Source organism: Aulonocara sp. 'chitande type north' Nkhata Bay, linkage group LG19 (genome assembly GCF_057382095.1).
Source record: "Aulonocara sp. 'chitande type north' Nkhata Bay isolate Kocher_YH1m ecotype deep benthic linkage group LG19, A_spYH_male_GT1.1, whole genome shotgun sequence".
NCBI classification, from domain to species: Eukaryota; Metazoa; Chordata; class Actinopteri; order Cichliformes; family Cichlidae; genus Aulonocara; species Aulonocara sp. 'chitande type north' Nkhata Bay.
The window spans coordinates 26851644-26871699 of NC_141362.1; the positions used below are offsets into that span (position 1 = coordinate 26851644).

The following is a 20056-nucleotide window of genomic DNA, read 5'->3' on the forward strand; positions in this document are numbered from 1 at the left end:
ACACAATTCATTTGTAGTGTGTTTTGTGGCAGTGGGTCTCAGGCACTGTGACCCACTGACACAACTGTGAGGTTTTATTTTATTTCTTTGTGTTTTGAGCAGAAAATTTGACAGTTGATCTCCAGAGGAAATGTCTGCCTCACGGCTGGCACTGCTGGGACAAATTCTGAAACCTACTCAAAATGAACCTCGTCTCTAATCACCTCCGCTGGATGTTGGAGGGGAGGATTGTAAGAGGGCTCTATAGCTCAGAAGTGCTAAAAATTTGCCATAGAGCGGTAAGAGAAAATCTAACTCATCCTAGAGCCCCTCCACAAGAAAAAAACAGTAAAATCACTTCAAAGAAAAGCGAGGCACCAAATTTCCACATGCCGTTGAGCTCAGGTCTATGCAGCTGTGGATTCAACCTCTGCCAGCCCCGAGGATGCCCATTGATTTCAGTTCTATCACTATAAAACATCCAGTGGCTTAGAGTTAATTCCTCTATCTGCTGTGACACCTTGAAGCACAAATATTGAGGATGTTGCAGAAATACAGTGAGTGTGACTTCCAGTTTGACATGAGGAAGTGCTCTCCTCAGAAAGAGTTGATTTTTATCTTCCAAAACCAACTGTTGTTTTGGTGCTAACAAGGCACCAAGTAAGTAAGGAATGAAGGCAGCTGCCCCAGGGCATCAAGTCTCTGTGCCCTGGATTTCCTGGGCTACTGTGCCTGCAGGAAAAATATAATCTGGGCAAGCAATCATACCAAAAAGTTCAGAAACTGTCCAAATAACCTAGCTTCAGGTATATTCCCAGTGCTGACAAGAGGTGTTATGGGGAACTTACATTATATAGATGGAGTAGCTTTAAGTACTCACATTGTCCTCTCTGAGTTTATTAATGGTGATCTTCGCCTCCATGAGATGATTGTTGAGAACAATGATTTCCCGGCTGAGGGCTCTCTTTTCCTCCTCGTGGTGCTGTGACTAGAGTGTAAGAGAAAGAATGGACAAGTTAAAAGAGAAACTGGAGAAAAACAGAAGGAAAAAACCCCAAGGATGACAGAGTGGATGATAAGATGAGGGGCAGGAAGTGAGGGTTAGAGAAAAGAGATAACGAAAGAGATGAGAGAACCAAAGTTGGAGGAGCAACAGAGGTAAAACAAGATTATAAAGGAGCACAAGAAAAATGAAAGGGGGAAAGTCATAAGTCACTGTCAGCGTGAAGCTGGGGCTAGCACCAGGACTTAATTAAAAGAAGATTACACTTGCCAGAGCTCATATCATATCAATTACTCTGGGAGTAAGAGAAAGAAGCATGGAGGGGAAGCGAGCGAAAGATGAGAAAAATAAAGTGGGTGCAAGAAAGACAAATGAAACACTCCATTTCCAGTGATTACTGTCAAAGAAGTGCAAAATGACCTGTAGTGACATTTGAACCACACTAACAGCCGAGTTTAATGATGGCTTCTATGTCTCTCTCTCTCTCTCTCTCTTTGTGTCTGTCCAGTCAGCTCAGCAGCTGTTGGCCACTTAATCCACCAGCTTGCCACAGATATCACCCCTAATGATTTTGGTGGCCTGATCGCTCATCTAATATAATCGAAATTCCTTTATTTGCACGTCTAAACTGTAAAAATAGGAAATAATTCATTCTTGCTAAATTGGCGTGTGACAATCATTATTCTCAGCCAACAGGCCAGTCGTAACAACGCCATGATCTTTTATAAAGATTATGACCTGTGTGAGAGTATCGTGGGATCAGGTTCTTTAGCTCCACAAACTAAATGCATCTCATAACAAACAATGATTCTGGCATGCAGTTAAGACTTCAGCCTCCAGGGGGCAGTATAGGGTTCTTTTGGCTTAGAAATTATGTTTTGTTTTTCTTATTCACATGTGTCACACTGGCATACACACATACACAAAGTTGTAACTGTGAAACCTGTCACACAGCACCAGCTGTCAAATGATACACTCACTTGGCCTCCCACCCTTTTTTCCCTCCCTCCTTCTAATCTCCCAATGGTGGTGATTGTTTTGAAATACAGAGGTGCAGCGCCAATCTAATAGGTGGCAATTAATGTCAGTTTAAGCAATAGAGCAGCATTGATATTCAAATCCAATTCTGTTACGGTCTCATTAATCAGCTGTCGAGACAAGCGCCTCCCCGCTGTTCTTTCTCCAGCTCATTACTCCTGCCTCCAGCTCGTTCTCACTATGTGGATGACCACATTAGGTACATTTTTAAGCTCAGATATTTAATTTGTCGCTTTCCTTTCTTTGTTAAAGTGATGTTGTGTTGGCTCAGAGACAATCTCCAGCTCAGATGTTAATATGACTGGTGTTGTGGTTTTACACATGGCTGCTTTTTATTTTTTATTTTAAGAGTGACTCTGGACTTTAAAAACTGCACAATCGGCCTCATTTTGCAATACGTGACTTTTTAATGCGACTTTTTTTTTGCTGTTTTCCAGCTGTGCAACAAGCTGCAAGCAACTTTAGTAATCAGCTGGAGTTGTGTGTGTGCACCCCCAGTGAAAGCTCTGGCATTTACTAAGTTTGGTTTAGACTCCACCAGCTACTAGTGCCTGACTCCATCTGTGCTCCCTGTAATGTTGCGCTTTGGGCATGTAGAATAGAAGGTGTTTATCAGAAGGCCTTTTCATTGAATTCAGCTGCCTAATGCATTTGTAAATTATGACGACTAGAGCAGCAAAGTAGAGATAAAAGGCAGCAGCCACACTGTGGGAAGCTTTATAGTTAAGTGATAATTCTGTGTGTGCGTGTTTATCACTTGTACATCAGTAATTTGATTCAGTGTTAGTACAGAAATATTGATTAGTGCATCTTTCAAACCCGTCTAATCGATTGACCGGAGGCTCGAGTGTATCTGCACTGTGATAAATGTTGTAATAAAGAGTAGAAAAAAGGAATCAGCGCAGCTTTAATGTTAGTTAGAATTCAAGCCTGTTTCATTTACTACATATAACCCAATAGAACAGGAACACAGCCGCTATCATCGGCATTAAAAGGCATCTTTAATTTGCGATTCTTCTTAATGATCTTTGGGTCTTCTATTGCATTTTTGCTGAAAATTATAGGAAAACAGGGCACAGAGTCTGCTTAGAGACAAAAGAGACAGAGGGCATTCTTAACTGTATAGTCATCATTGATCTTGTGCTGTATTTTAGAGAGAAGAGGAAAATGGGTTTTTATTTTCAGAGTTCTAGCCAGCAGAATTTCAGCTGTGCACACTGATTTTTGCTATCTCCAGCAGTCACTTTGTGTTGGATACACATGGCGTTCTTATCTATTGGTACCACACAAACAAGGAAACTGCATCAAGGAGAATTAATATGCATATTCTGACAATCTTATCTTATTGATTGACCCAGAGGAGTAGGGAAGATATTGTTTCCCACCCTAATGCATTGCACAGAATTAAAGCATCTCTTTTTGTCTTTCAAGTTTCTTCCAATCATTCACAGGAATGGTTGACCATTAGTGGTCAAGTTTAAGGGTTTGTTCAGACGTCATCTTAAATGACTCCTTTAACAAAGTTATCTCCTCTCCCAGTTGGATACGTAATGGAACAAATCAAAAACTAAACTCACGGGGCACGCTTCAATTATTGATCAGGTGAATTGAGTGCACAGTGTATAAAATGAGGAAAAAGTGTTTTTCTAAGACACCCCGGTTTGTTTTATGTATTCTGCTGGAGATTCTGTCTCTTCGCTGGGCAACAAATGAAGCCTGAGTCCCATGAGATGCAATTACTGAGGACTTCGGTTCACAGAGGAGAGCAGAAAACTCTGCTCCATTTTAAATACATCTTTATTTTAAGAGGGAAAAGGAAAGAAACAAAGTAGATTTCTAACCTCATTAAAGAGGATTTTGAAATCAAGACACCAAAGATAACCACCACCCTGCTAAAAGCAGATTCTGTATGTAGCGAACACTTATAGGTAGAAGGAGATCTAAGAAGTTGTTCAATGGATACAATTAAAGCAGAAGTAAATCTCTGGGTGATCCAAATTGATTATGTTAAGATGAACTTGCCATGTGAAACAAACAATATTTATAGGAGGAAATAAGCCTCAATTTCAGTCAGCATTTCAAAGACAAGGAGTTATTTTTAAATTGTTTCCTGTAGAACTGAAAAACCACCTAGCTTGGCGTATGTGGGTAATCCATCATGATACAAATTTACTTGACTATATTTTGGAAGTGTTCCAGGTGATGTGGAGGGGGATTTGTGGGCTACACTGCTGGGAAATCAAACCTTACCTATTATAAGAAAATACAGTGTACATAGAAAAACTAAAAATCCCTCCATGCAATTTCTTCCACTTATCCAATTCAGGGTTACGTTGGGCCGGAGCCCAGAGACCACCAATCATGCTCACATTCGTACCTACAGCCAATTTAGAATCACCAATTAATTAATGTGCATTGTGCATGTCTTTGGACCGTGGGAGAAAACTGGAATACCCGGAGAAAACATACAAAACTCCATACAGAAGGCTCCAGCCAACCGGTGGAGTCTAACCCAGCGGATTCTTGCTCTGAAGAAACCACTGTGCCACCCAATATGTAATAAAAATGTGCTGAAAATACTTCAAAAATTCAGGACCTGTATCCTGAAACTGTGTCTGCTGAAAAATAGATGTGTTTTAGAACACAGGAGCTTTATTGCTAAGATGAATGAGTCTTATTCTTATCATTTTATTTTACTGTCCATTCTGTGCTTCTCTCTTCCAGAATCAGTAGTAAATGGTGAAATGCATCAAAACTGTCTGGTTTCACTTTGATGCTGCTCTCCTACATGTAATTTTCACATTTTATTCAAGAGTTATGATTAATGGCTGTGGTGTTAATGGCACTAATTAGTGCACTGCAGACAGAGCATGGCTCTGCTCCCTGAAGGGCACAGAGTAACCCATACAGGCAGGTATAACACTCAGAATCGACATGCTTTCTCAACCACCAGGACTATTATTCATCTGCTTCCTTTTACATGGTGAAACGTAATATTAATAATAATAATAATAATAATAATAATAATAATAATAATAATAATAATAATAATAATAATAATAATAGAAAGAAATCTCTCTAAATCAGGCATCTGTATGCACTGATCTTAAAAGAGATCACACTACACACCTTTTTGAAAAGTGTGACTCAATTTACACCATGAAGCACAGAAAATAACCAACCTTAAAAACTCTGTGATGGTTAGCTGACTGACTATCAACTACGTGACACCTCACAGTCATGTCTCCTCCAGCAGATTTCTGCTAACATCTTTGTCATGATGTTGATTAGTTATGGCATGTAGCACAAAGTTTTATTGTAGGGAAAAAAACTGCAAGGAGAGTAATTTGAAAGTCAGTACTGATAAAGTAGAATGTGGAGGTCCCAAAAGAGTGAGAAACCGTTTGTCAGCAAATAAGTTGGGGTGCAGATTGTGAAGTGCTATACAGAGTCACATAAACTGGGCTGGACTGAGTGATAAACTGAGAGCTCAAAAGGTGGAGTGGTGAGAGAAATACTGAAGTATAAGTATTAAACTAGTGGCATCAAAATATATTGTTTTAAGTACCACAAGTAGAAGAACCCATAAGCATTACCACCTATTTTGTTTTAATGTTATACCGTAATTGTCTTAATAGCTGGTCATTTTCAACTCAAGACTGATAAAATTGTGGTCCCCACTGGTCCCTTTATTAAGTACACCTTGGACCCTGTTTGCCTTCAGATTAGCTTTTTCTTCTTCATGGCATAGAGTCAACAAGGTGATGGAAACATTCATCAGAGATATTGGTCCACGGTGACACGACAGCATCATAACCTGTGATGTGAACCTCTCGTTCCACCGCATCCCGTTCAGATGACAGATGACTGTGAACTCATTGTCATGTTCAAGAAACCAGTCTGAGATTATTCAAGCCTTGTGACATGGCATGCTATCTTCTTGGAAGCAGCCATCAGATGAAAGGTACACTGTGGTCATAAAGTGGATTTTGCAATATTTGCCTCTGAGATGTAATGAAGTAGAAATATTTACATCCTGCAGTGAGAAAAACCGAGACTGAGGTGATAAACAACGCACTGATAGAAAGCAATTATGGTTTAATGTTTTTACCTTTAGATTACTTATTATTTTAGTTGCTTTTACTTCCTGTAAAACTGAAGCTTTAATGCTCTGGTTGTTAACTGATCATAATAGAATGTGAATATAGTAAACGGTGGCTTTTTTATGTAAGTATTTATTTATTTAAGTCAAACTACAAAAGACCTTTTTGTTTTGGGATGACAGTTACAGATGAAGAAGATGTAATCTCTGTTAGGAGTAAGACCTCAATTTCCTGTCAGTTTGTCAACGGAGAAAAGAGAAACAAGACTTTCAGCACTACGGAGAGCTCCTTAACAATTCCAGCACTATAATCCAGGATCATCCAACCAAATAAATAAAAGAAAAAGTACTCCACTTAAATAATATATATCATATAAAAACCTATATAAAAGCCTATTATCCAGTTATAAGTACTGGCAGTATTTTGAAGTCTACATTTCTTGTAGTTATTGTTTGTTCAGTATTTAGTCTGAATTTTAAAACTTTCCTCTGTTCTGAAGTCTGAGGGATATTTTGGGTAACACAGGCAAAAGCTTACTTGACTAACAATTGTATGCAAATATGTATTTTCTGCTTGCACCAGCACTGTCTGGGAGAGCCTCAAAGATAAGTTTGAATTCCTACTAAACAGTCTAACAGTCACCAAGCTATAACTCATCTAACGCGAGGACTGTCAAAGCTATATTTCAGCAATGTCCTTCTTGATCCACGCTGGCTACAACTACTGAGCACAGCTATACCAATGTCATCACAGCCTACAACTTGCCAGTTCTTCCAGGTGTTAATCACTTGCTTTGCTCTTTATGAATTAGTTTTAGTCATCATTGTTTTTCAGTTGACCTTGCCATTTCAGGCTTCTCAGAACTTTTAATTACGTGTCTGATCTGACTGGAACTGCTTTTGTCACTGCCTGCCTGGTCTGTCTTCTACAAAGGAATATAGTCCCCCCTTGAAATGCCATTGCATGACATGACATCAAAAGAAATAGCAATCCCAATAGGCCCTGTCTCAGAAAAAAAAAATCCCAATACTGTCTCCTGCCATGAAGACCGATTTGCTACACCAAGGCCCTCTGCTTGAAAGACAATGCCTTTGAAAAGAGTTTCACATGAGCAGAATGCATTGATGTGTGTGACTGTATGATGGAAACACACTGAAGGCATTTATGCTGTTCATGGCAGAAGTGTGACAAAGCAATAACTATTAGATCCAAACATCAGCAGTAATAGACTGCATATCATGTGGGACAGATGTTGGTGTAAGTGGCTATCTACTGAATATACAGCACTGTATTTCATGATTGCTCTGATTTATTACAGTTTTCACATCTCACTGATCCACTACCACGCATGACTAAACCTCCATTATCTGCCACAACCAATACCATTCACTGTAGCTTCTGCTTATTATAATCATTAAAAACAAATATGTTGTTGTTTGGCTATTTCTGCATATCTGCTAACATACCACTGGCCACATATTAAATAGGCGTAAACACGAGATGCCTTTTTTGGGGGGAAATTACAATACTGTGCAAAAGTCTTAATCCACCTCTCATTTCTTTAATGTTTGCTGAGAAAATGGAAAATAAATGCAGTGATTCATTGAAACATATTGAAATACAACATTGAAATGCAGCCTCATAATTCCATCACTTTTGACAACACACCAGGAACCACTGACTGAAATGCAGACCCAAACCCTGAAATAGTCTCCACCTTGTTTTATATCTATAAAACAAGGTGGAGACTATTTCATGGTTTGGCTGTAAACACTCAAAAATACACATTGAGAACCATTTGATTAAAAAAAAAAATAGGATTCATAATTTTCAGATTTTCAGTCCAGTAGTCCAGTTTTTGTTTTTTTTGTTTTTTTTGCAATTTTGCATAACTCAGCATTTTATCCATGTTTCCCTTCCTTTAAGAATGGTTTCTTTACAGCCATCCTTCCACTGAGACCAGTTCTAACGAGGCTTTGGTGAACAGAAGGTGGATCACCTGAAGGTGAATCCAGGACTTGACTTTTAGATACTGTTCATCTGTAGGAGATAATTGTTATTTTGACAGCTTCTTCTCTTGTCCTTTATGTTTCCGAAAGTTACTTCAAATTTTTGAAGTACACCATGAAGTACACAGCACACCATGTTTTTGGTGTGCCTGTTTGGGAATCACCTTGTTGGTGGAAAAAGCATTATTTTATTGATGTCTTCTTTTTGTAGAGACAAATATTAAAATAGGAACAAATTCAGTGTTTATGTGCAGCCAGTATTCACAGAACAACTTTGAATGCCCTTCAGAAAGCCTGGAAAACTAGTGCTGCAGACCACTTTTGGCTCCTTGGAAGCAAAACAGAAAGAAGAGAGGTGTGGATCAAAACTTTCACATTACCCTTCACTTGAAGGAAAGCGAGATGTAATGACATTTAACATAAAAAGTCCTGGTCAAACATAGATCACAGAGATTTTATAGAGCTAATTAAGCTAATGAGTCTCTTCAAGTCACTGTCTTTTACAGTTAGCTAGATCAAGGAAGTCTGGATAGACTCAGGGGTTTTCTAGTGGCTTTTATGAAGTGCTTTATTGCCATGGAAGAAATGACCTCTTGATGAATGAAAACAAGTTGAAATCATTTCCAGATGCTGACAGCAAAAAGTGACAGTTTGTTTGTTGTTAACCAGCTACTGAAGTAAGTTAGAATATTTTTTCTTCTGATGTTTCCAAGGTGTATAAAATGAACTTTCAAGCTCATCATGTCAGGAATGCCAACTCTTTAAAAATCTCAGAAAATTTGAACATTTCCAAATCCAACACAACTGGATGACATTACTTCATATGTAATTGGAGAATCTGTTACATGATCAAAAGCATCAAAGCAAGTTGATCTTACAATGAGACTCCAACAGCCTCATAACAACTGAAAGAAAACGGACAAGTTAAGTGCGAGATGAAAAGCAGCTGACTATAGAAATACATTTTTATCTCCCTATTTCATCCGCCGAGGCTCGATAACCTTGTTGCTACTTCTCTAATAATTACACAGAATCTTCTTCTATCAGTGAGTGTGCTGCACAGACAAGCCAAATGGATCAAACCTTTGATGAGATAACAATCCAGGCTAATCAAGATACTGTAAGTCTGTCATAAGACAGGCTTTGCTGTAGAGCTGGCTCATCTTTTTCACTGATTCTGGCTTTTAAGTCCTAAAGCTGAGGCTGGGAAAATACTTGGGAAACCTCTCAACCTGATGCAATTGGACAGCTGCTGCTGAGGTGACTAGCACAGCAGTTAGCTGTAATAGTTTTCTAACAGGGTTGCGAGGCAGCTAAGACCAATTACTTTGGACATTGATTGCTCTCCCTGTCTTTGATCATGTAATTGCTTTGAGCGAGATGAGAGTGGCTCTGCTGCTGAACAGGTGTGTTGAAATCGATTGCAGCAGATTTCTCATTTCTTAGACGAGAGACACAGAATGGCGAGCGTAAATGTCATCATCATTCATAAATTATCTGGTTGTATAAGATCACACTGTAGTTTATTGTTGCTACTTATTATGATCACTGCATTTGAAGATCTGAAGTCCTTGCATCTTGTGTTTCTATACAGGCTGCTGATCATGACTCCAAACATTTAATAGAGTCATTGATTTACATTTGAACACATGGGTGTGGATAATATTACACTTAGTTTAGACTGTACAGCTACAGACACAAAAAATCTGCATTTGCATTCATACTTTCTGTTGACTGGCATTAGGGAAACATCAAAAACAACGTCAGACAATAGCTTTATCAAGTTTTTTGACACATTCACCTGGAAACTTTAAATTATATTTGGAGCTGAAACAAAAGTCTTGAACCACCCCCTCATTTCTTTACATTTGGCTTCCAAAGAGTCAGACTTTCTTGTAATATTTTACAGTGGTGGATGAGTAGTTCTCCAGGATTTCTGAAGGTCTTTTAGAATTTTTATTCAGACATTGGCTACGTTATCACTCATTTTCAGTCCAGTCCTTGTACCAGACCATATTCAAACAATAGTTATTTGTGTGTTAAATCACTGGTCTACGATCATCACAGCTTGACAGACCTAAAATATCATCATCAGTTTTACAGCCCTTGAACTGACAAAAGTAAAGACATCACCCACAGCCTGCCATGTCACAGAAAAGTAAGATGGTTAAGTCAATGAGCTGTGCCTTTGACTGAGCCATTTGCATTTCTTTGTAATGACAGTAGACTGACTGACTGAATGTCAAAGAACAGGGACATGTTGTTGACATTCTGCTTGTTTTTCTTAAGCTATTATTTGCTAGGTGGTTTAATATATGTGTGTTTTCAGAACGTACACTTAACACTGAATGAAAGGGAACAGTTTTGAGTTAAAAAATACTTTAATTGATTCAGATAATGTGAGACAACAGGACTGTATGTGGCTTGTGAACCTAATGACTAAATCTCGTGGTCTATACTTCACAGAACTGTGACTCTGAGTGTGTTTTTCTTAGGCTGAATTAATTTGGGATAAATCCTCTGCTGTGCCAAACTGATGAAAAAATTTCTCCAAAAATAAAATAAAGAAGAAATGAAACTGATTATCATAAAGCAACAATAATGTTATATTGTCAAATATATTGTGGCATTTCTACACCAGGGAACAATATAATAAAATTAAAAGAAACAAATCTAACAGGAGTTGCACTAGACAAAAAACAAACCAACAAACAAACAAACAAACCAGCAGCGCAATTGGAACCTTGTTTGTTGTTAGACAACATTATAATATTTGGACTGATCTAACTGAAAAGACAAGAAATTGTTAAGGATACAAAGCTGAAGCCTCAGGAAACAGATACTGGTAAACACATCTCTGCTGCTGTCTTTCTACAACTCTAATCTATGACAGGAAGAAGAAATTCTGAAAACCCCCCAAACTATAAGTAATGGTCTCCTGGTAACAGGACTTGATGCTCTCAAGGAGAGGATTCCAGGTCAAGCTTTGGGTCAAAACCTGCTTACTGCGTACATGTGTGTATACAAGTGTGTGGTTGAGCTCACAAATCCCCATCACTGTCATACATCTTTTATGAGAGTCTTAGGGAGACCGCTGTGGTACTTACATACACCATTAGGATTCTGCACTTCGTGCTAATATCAATACAAACAGGCACAGCGGTCAGGAAATGTGAAAGCTCAGAGGGAGAGAAAGAGAGAGGCTGAAAATGTAGTTATGCAGCCTGAAGGTCGAACAAGCCCATTTATATTTATAGCTCAAAAAGAAATATGCACATCCTTTACTTAAGTCACAGTAGAAATACCAGAAAATGGACATTTATCTGCTGCAAGTTAATGTTCTGTTATTGCATTTCATTTGGTGGATTACACAGTAATTACTGATGCATTAATATGTCAGCGGTCGTTACATGTTGCTAGTTGATGGAAAAAAACAAAAATACTCTTGATCTTTAACAGAGTGTCGTATTTTATGAATGGATAACCGTGTTTAAACCTTTACTCCAACTTTCTTTTATTATGGGTGAGCAAATATTTTACATAAGCACTGAAATTACCAAAATATGTTTTTGAAAACATGAAAATATTAGGGTGAGAAGCATTGTGAAAGGCAGGGAAGGGGAAAGCTACCAAGCCACTGCAAATGTGTCAGCGCACAATGAGCATGTACTCCAGAGCCTAAAATAAGAGTTGTTTAATTTAATTTTTTAATTGGACATCTAAACATCGTCTGTCTGCAGGAGTAATGTATAAGCCACTGTTTTCTGTTGGATATGAATCATAGATAAACTAAAGGTAGAACTTAGCTCCTTAAGCTAAGTCATCACAACATAATATCTAAATATATTTGTCTGGAGCTACTTTGTGCCACTGCCCAGCTCTACTGTGTTTTTGTCCATTTCTACTTATTTTCTCAGCATTTTGAGTTAAAACATTTCAACATACATAACTTCAAATTTTGAGATAACGCCAAAATTTGTCTATTTAAAGTATTCTGCATTTGTTACATCTGTACATCATAATTTACTGTAATATACATGCAGAATATTAGAGCTTGCTTTTTTAACGTCAGTATTAACAATGATAGCAGAACCAATGGCATCAATGAATTCCAGTCTAAGCATAGATGTAGTGGGTCTCATTAAAATGAACTGTCATGATTTAGACCCAAGTTTGAGTAATATCAACAGATCACTTTGGTCTTAAAAATGAAAGTGTTCCTATGCTTCCACATTTTGTATTATTTAACAAAATCTTTTGCACATAAAGTTACATCTAATCCTAACTGGCGAATTCGTTTTGAGATTGGGTTGTTTCCTACCTGCGCTGTTAAGTCTGTTTACATCAAACTCTGGTATCTTTTCTTTATATATATATATATATATATATATATATATATATATATATATATATATATATATATATAAAACACCCAGCACGCCCCTGCGGGCGGTTTATCCTTCAAGCTCGGGTCCTCTACCAGAGGCCTGGGAGCTTGAGGGTCCTGCGCAGTATCTTAGCTGTTCCCAGGACTGCGCTCTTCTGGACAGAGATCTCCGATGTTATTCCCGGGATCTGCTGGAGCCACTCGCCTAGCTTGGGAGTCACCGCACCTAGTGCTCCGAATACCACGGGGACCACCGTTACCTTCACCCTCCACATCCTCTCGAGCTCTTCTCTGAGCCCTTGGTATTTCTCCAGCTTCTCGTGTTCCTTCTTCCTGATATTGCTGTCATTCGGAACCGCTACATCGATCACTACGGCCGTCTTCTTCTGTCTGTCTACCACCACTATGTCCGGTTGGTTAGCCACCACCATTTTGTCCGTCTGTATCTGGAAGTCCCACAGGATCTTAGCTCGGTCATTCTCCACCACCCTTGGGGGCATCTCCCATTTTGACCTCGGGACTTCTAGGTTATACTCGGCACAGATGTTCCTGTACACTATGCCGGCCACTTGGTTATGGCGTTCCATGTATGCCTTGCCTGCTAGCATCTTGCACCCTGCTGTTATGTGCTGGATTGTCTCTGGGGCATCTTTACACAGCCTGCACCTGGGGTCTTGCCTGGTGTGATAGACCCCAGCCTCTATGGATCTTGTACTCAGAGCTTGTTCTTGTGCTGCCATGATTAGTGCCTCTGTGCTGTCTTTCAGTCCAGCTTTGTCCAGCCACTGGTAGGATTTCTGGATATCAGCCACCTCCTCTATCTGCCGGTGGTACATACCGTGCAGGGGCCTGTCCTTCCATGATGGTTCCTCGTCTCCCTCCTCTTTCTTGGGTGTCTGCTGCCTGAGGTATTCACTGAGCACTCGGTCAGTTGGGGCCATCTTCCCAATGTATTCTTGGATGTTCCTTGTCTCATCCTGGACTGTGGTGCTGACACTCACCAGTCCCCGGCCCCCTTCCTTCCGCTTAGCGTACAGCCTCAGGGTGCTGGACTTGGGGTGAAACCCTCCATGCATGGTAAGGAGCTTTCTTGTCTTTATGTCAGTGGCTTCTATCTCCTCCTTTGGCCAGCCTATTACCCCAGCAGGGTACCTGATCACGGGCAGGGCGTACGTGTTGATGGCCCGGATCTTGTTCTTACCATTCAGCTGACTCCTCAGGACTTGCCTGACCCTCTGCAGGTACTTGGTGGTTGCAGCCTTTCTAGCGGCCTCTTCATGGTTCCCATTTGCCTGCGGGATCCCCAGGTACGCAGGCAAATATATATATATATATATATATATATATATATATATATATATATATATATATATATACACACACACACACACACACACACACACACACACACACACACACACACACACACACACACACACACACATATTAGGGATGGGTATCGAAAACCGGTTCTTGTTGAGAACCAGTTCCCACTGTTTCAATTCCTTGGAATTGTTTGCCATTTTTGCAAACGATTCCCTTATGGATTCCAGTCGCCCCGAATGACGTCACCACGTTGCGGAGCCTCATTTACCTGGCAGGAAACACGGCGCCTAAGCGGCTCAAACGCTCAAAAGTTTGATTATACTTTATGAGAACGGATGACAACAGGGCAACTTGCAATACTTGCAAAGTAGATATTTCATTTAAGGGAGGAAACACTACGAATATGCAAAATCATTTGCTCACAAAACACGCGATGACCTTAAATGAATGTCGGGTTTTTAATTCCGCTCCGGACTCGTGAATCTCAACCCAGCAGCAGCGGTAACGTTTGCACGTCCTCTCCCGTTAATGTGGCAGGTAAATAATCAACTAACAGTGCATATTATGTTAGCGCGATCTGCCTTATTACAAAACCTGCCATTACTGTGCATTTAGGTGACCATGATGAGAGAGACGGACAGAGTCTGGCTGGCTCAGATGCTGGCAGTTCTCGCTGCAGTCTACTGGTAGCGTCTCCTTTCAGGCCAGGATAGACGAATGTCACCGAGCAGTGACTAAATTTGTGGTAAAAGGCTGCCACAGCAGATGCCCTGATTTTCAGTAAGTGAATGTGTTTAATTGTAGGCAGGGACATTACTGGATATTCTTGTGTAGTTGCCACAGAACAATTTATGTTATACTTTGTTATTGCTACAGAAGAATATTTATTTTATTATTTTACATTTACAATTTTTTTTCCTGGGGACCCTGTGACACCCCATTGAAGAGCCGTAGGCGGGATCTCTTAAGATCTCACTGTTGGGTTTGTAAGGCCATGTTACTCCTAAATTTCTACCTTGTTCGAAGAGAAGATATAAAACAAAGTTCTAAGCTAATCGACCTTAGTGTTCTCCTTTTTTAAAAAAAAAAGAATCGATAAGAGAATCGATAAAGAATCGAATCGTTAAACAGAATCGAAAATGGAATCGGAATCGTGAAAATCTTATCAATACCCATCCCTAAATATATATATATATAGCAGCTGGATAGCATAGTGGTTAGACTACAGGCCTTTGGAGCAGAGGACCAGACCATAGCAACCTCCCTGAACAGGGTCCAGTAACCATCACGGTGGCAGACATCCAAGCAAGGGTCTCCAGTATGAAGAGTTGGACAGCACCAGGCCCCGACATGGTTCACGCCTACTGGCTGAAGACCCCAAGAACCCCAGGACCCCAAGAAGGGACCGGTCCCATACAACTACCGCCTCAGTACTACATGGAAGCTCCTGTCAGGCATCATATCGGCTAAGATGAACAGGCACATGGGTCAATACATGAGCAGGGCACTGAAAGGGATTGGCAAGAATACCAGAGGCGCAAAACACCAGCTACTGGTAGAAAGAACAGTCAGCCGAGACTGCAAGACCAGGCTGACCAACCTGTGCCTGGATTGATTACCGTGATCAGGTACCCAGCTGGTATAATAAGTTGGCCAAACGAGGAGATAGAAGCCACTGACATAAAGACAAGAAAGCTCCTTACCATGCATGGAGGGTTTCACCCCAAGTCCAGCACCCTGAGGCTGTACGCTAAGCGGAAGGAAGGGGGCCGGGGACTGGTGAGTGTCAGCACCACAGTCCAGGATTAGACAACGAACATCCAAGAATACATTGGGAAGATGGCCCCAACTGACCGAGTGCTCAGTGAATACCTCAGGCAGCAGAAACCCAAGAAAGAGGAGGGAGACGAGGAACCATCATGGAAGGACAGGCCCCTGCACGGTATGTACCACCAGCAGATAGAGGAGGTGGCTGATATCCAGAAATCCTACCAGTGGCTGGACAACGCTGGACTGAAAGACAGCAGAGAGGCACTAATCATGGCAGCACAAGAACAAGCTCTGAGTACAAGATCCATAGAGGCTGGGGTCTATCACACCAGGCAAGACCCCAGGTGCAGGCTGTGTAAAGATGCCCCAGAGACAATCCAGCACATAACAGCAGGGTGCAAGATGCTAGCAGGCAAGGCATACATGGAACGCCATAACCAAGTGGCCGGCATAGTGTACAGGAACATCTGTGCCGAGTATAACCTAGAAGTCCCGAGGTCAAAATGGGAGATGCCCCCAAGGGTGGTGGAGAATGACCGAGCTAAGATCCTGTGGGACTTCCAGATACAGACGGACAAAATGGTGGTGGCTAACCAACCGGACATAGTGGTGGTAGACAAACAGAAGAAGACGGCCGTAGTGATCGATGTAGTGGTTCCGAATGACAGCAATATCAGGAAGAAGGAACACGAGAAGCTGGAGAAATACCAAGGGCTCAGAGAAGAGCTCGAGAGGATGTGGAAATTTAAAATTAAACCACAGCAACCACAGCCTCCCAGACACTGTTCAGAGAGGTGTACTGTTTTCCCTCCTTGTAAATCTCACATTTGATGATGGACCACAGGTTCTCAATGGGGTTCAGATCAGGTGAACAAGGAGGCCATGTCATTAGTTTTTCTTCTTTTATACCCTTTCTTGCCAGCCACGCTGTGGAGTACTTGGACGCGTGTGATGGAGCATTGTCCTGCATGAAAATCATGTTTTTCTTGAAGGATGCAGACTTCTTCCTGTACCACTGCTTGAAGAAGGTGTCTTCCAGAAACTGGCAGTAGGACTGGGAGTTGAGCTTGACTCCATCCTCAACCTGAAGAGGCCCCACGAGCTCATCTTTGATGATACCAGCCCAAACCAGTACTCCACCTCCACCTTGCTGGCGTCTGAGTCGGACTGGAGCTCTCTGCCCTTTACCAATCCAGCCACGGGCCCATCCATCTGGCCCATCAAGACTCACTCTCATTTCATCAGTCCATAAAACCTTAGAAAAACCAGTCTTGAGATATTTCTTGGCCCAGTCTTGACGTTTCAGCTTGTGTGTCTTGTTCAGTGGTGGTCGTCTTTCAGCCTTTCTTACCTTGGCCATGTCTCTGAGTATTGCACACCTTGTGCTTTTGGGCACTCCAGTGATGTTGCAGCTCTGAAATATGGCCAAACTGGTGGCAAGTGGCATCTTGGCAGCTGCACGCTTGACTTTTCTCAGTTCATGGGCAGTTATTTTGCGCCTTGGTTTTTCCACACGCTTCTTGCGACCCTGTTGACTATTTTGAATGAAACGCTTGATTGCTCGATGATCACGCTTCAGAAGCTTTGCAATTTTGAGACTGCTGCATCCCTCTGCAAGATATCTCACTATTTTTGACTTTTCTGAGCCTGTCAAGTCCTTCTTTTGACCCATTTTGCCAAAGGAAAGGACGTTGCCTAATAATTATGCACACCTGATATAGGGTGTTGATGTCATTAGACCACACCCCTTCTCATTACAGAGATGCACATCACCTAATATGCTTAATTGGTAGTAGGCTTTCGAGCCTATACAGCTTGGAGTAAGACAACATGCATGAAGAGGATGATGTGGACAAAATACTCATTTGCCTAATAATTCTGCACTCCCTGTATGTAGCCCATGATGTAAAATTAATTTGACGTGTTCGGCTTACCAAATAACTTTTCATAACTGTACAGACTGTGAAATGACATAGTTTTAATGTCCATATGGAAAACATCAAGAACACTGTGATGTTTTCCAACACAATAAAGAATACCTTCCACCATGATTTACAAAACAAAATAAGATTTTAGTGGCGCTTGTACTATATGTAACCTTATGTAACTGGATGCTTCAGTGTCAATGAAAGATACAGTTACGCAAGGTTTTAAAAAAAATTAAAAAAGACTTGCAAAAACTTCAGCAGGGGATTCTTACCGCCCTGTGCATCTTGTCCTCCAAATCCTGGTTGATCCTCTGAAGAGCTGCATAGCTACTCTGGATCCTGCAAAAAAAAAAAACGAACGGAGAAGTTAACGCACTTAAAAATGCAAACTGCACAATATGACGAGTAAAGGGTGTTTTACTGTTCGTAAACCAAAACAAGCAGCGGTGATCAGCACATAAATTTAGAGGAATAAAGCATTTACAACATCAGCGCTGACAGAAAGTCTCAGATGGGATTTGCAGGATATCTTAAGTTCTTACTTAGACTTAAGGATCACTGTGGTTATAAATCTGCTGAACTAAAATGCCACAAAAAGGGCTGATGATATGTTTAAGTGCAACACCAGGGGAATCTAACACATAAAAAGTGGGCACAAAAAACTTTTACATCCATAAATATTATATGAAAAGAATAAGGAAGCATGACTATGACTTTATAGTTAAATACCACATAAGTTTTTTCCTCCCTTTTAAATTCTGTTTCTTCATTTTCTGTAGTTTTTATCATTTTGTTATTTTCCCTTACTGATAATATTAGTATTTATTATCGGTTTTGCTCTTAAGTAGACCATTGCATTAGCTTAATGCTTAATGTAACATGCCCCTGATTTTATATTTGTTAACTTATTCCTCTTATTTTATCCTGTCACCTCTCAGCTCTGTATTACATTTTCCCATTAGCTCTCAGGCCAAAGAGAGTGTTGATAAACTAGCATTTATGGCTCCATTAAGCAGACAGATTTGGAGACTGTGGGCAGTAGAGATCAGAGGCAAAGACAGATCATAAAACAAAGGTCTGGAAGAGATTTGACAAGCTAAAGAGGGAGCATAAATGGGAATGAGTGAGTAGAGCTGACAGAGAGTGGCTCACACCATAGTGAATAAATAACTGTAGTAAAACCTGCCATAATAAGGGAACACTGAGCACTGTTACTCATATTAAAGGTGCATGAACAAACTGAGCTTTGTTATGAAGTAAAATTGTGCAACTTGCGAAATATGACTGGCATGCATTGTATCAGGAGTGTTGAAGGACTTCAGGCCACCTAGGCACAGTTTATCAAGACATTTAAGTTAATCAAAGTACCACCTAAGTCACTGGAGGGGTCGTCAGTGTCGCCTACGGGCTCCCCAATGGCTGGCTGCCAGAGCTCTGGCTCTGCGACTGGTTCCCAGAAATGACTTGACTACGTTGACATCTGCCCTGGAGCTTGCGTTGTGGGGGAGCTGGCCCCCATGAACTGTTGCATCTGTTGGTCCCCAGTGGACAGGCCTGTCCCTGGGACTATGTTTTCTGGTCTATTTTGATCTCTCCATGTGGACATGATTTCTCCCCAGTGCTTCCTAGTTTAGTTATTTGCCTTTTTAGCACTTGTTTTTTTGGTTTAATTAGTTTTCTTTCGTGTCCAGTCTGTCTTAGTACTATCTCTGTTCCCAGTATGTAGTTGGTTCCTTGTCTTGTATTTCTTGAGCTAAGTGTCTGACACACGCTGTGCCCCCTTCCTCATGTGTCAATTCCATTGAATTCAGTCAATTCATGTGTATATTATCGTTCTGTTTACTTAATTCTCTTCCTGTTTCCTAAATAAATGGCTCGTCTTTACTTAACTTGTATTTGCCTATGCATATCTGCACTTGGGTTTCCACATTCCTTGAATCCCGACACAAATATGATATGCCAACTCCTCAGATCATGACACATTCACTTTACTTTAATGATTAATATTCACTATTTGAATAAGTAAACCTTTGATTTTTTTATATTTCAGCTGCATTTTACTCACTTTTATAGGTTCATGTTTACTGAACTGAAGAATCTTCAGTAAACATGTCCATCAACACTTCATCAGGTACACTGCAATAAAATGTTTATTAAACTAACAAACACTAAAACTAAGGTTTTTCTTTCCTCTGCATTTTTTATTTAATTTGAGTTAATTTTCCCAGTTCACAAAATCGTTAGTTTTTTCAAAAGTCTTATTGAAATTTTTAATTAGTTATTTAATTAAAATATCAAGTTTTAGTTTTTAGTTTACTTTCCATTAAATACAATAGCCTTATATCAGATGCTTTAGAACAGGCTCATTCTGAATCAATACTGGCGTTTGTACACAAATTTTCTAATGTATTTTTTCTATTTTTATTGTTTTCTAATATAGCTCTACTTCACATTTTTCTTCCTGTCCCTTGTGCTGCTGTAACAAGTGGATTTCCCCAGTGTGGCATTAAATA

The 20056-nt window shown here is 40.3% G+C and overlaps 1 protein-coding gene across 3 annotated transcripts in view; it reads right to left on the minus strand.

The window, feature by feature from the left end:
* begain (brain-enriched guanylate kinase-associated) overlaps positions 1-20056 on the minus strand; it is a 63126-nt gene that overhangs the window by 10941 nt on the left and 32129 nt on the right. For all 3 annotated transcript variants that reach the window (XM_086275822.1, XM_086275823.1, XM_086275824.1), the window contains exons 4-5: positions 17816-17882; positions 860-967 (exon numbers count right to left, since the gene is read on the minus strand). In XM_086275822.1, coding sequence (XP_086131948.1) covers positions 860-967; positions 17816-17882 — 175 coding nt within the window. The remainder of the gene's footprint in view (positions 1-859; positions 968-17815; positions 17883-20056) is intronic.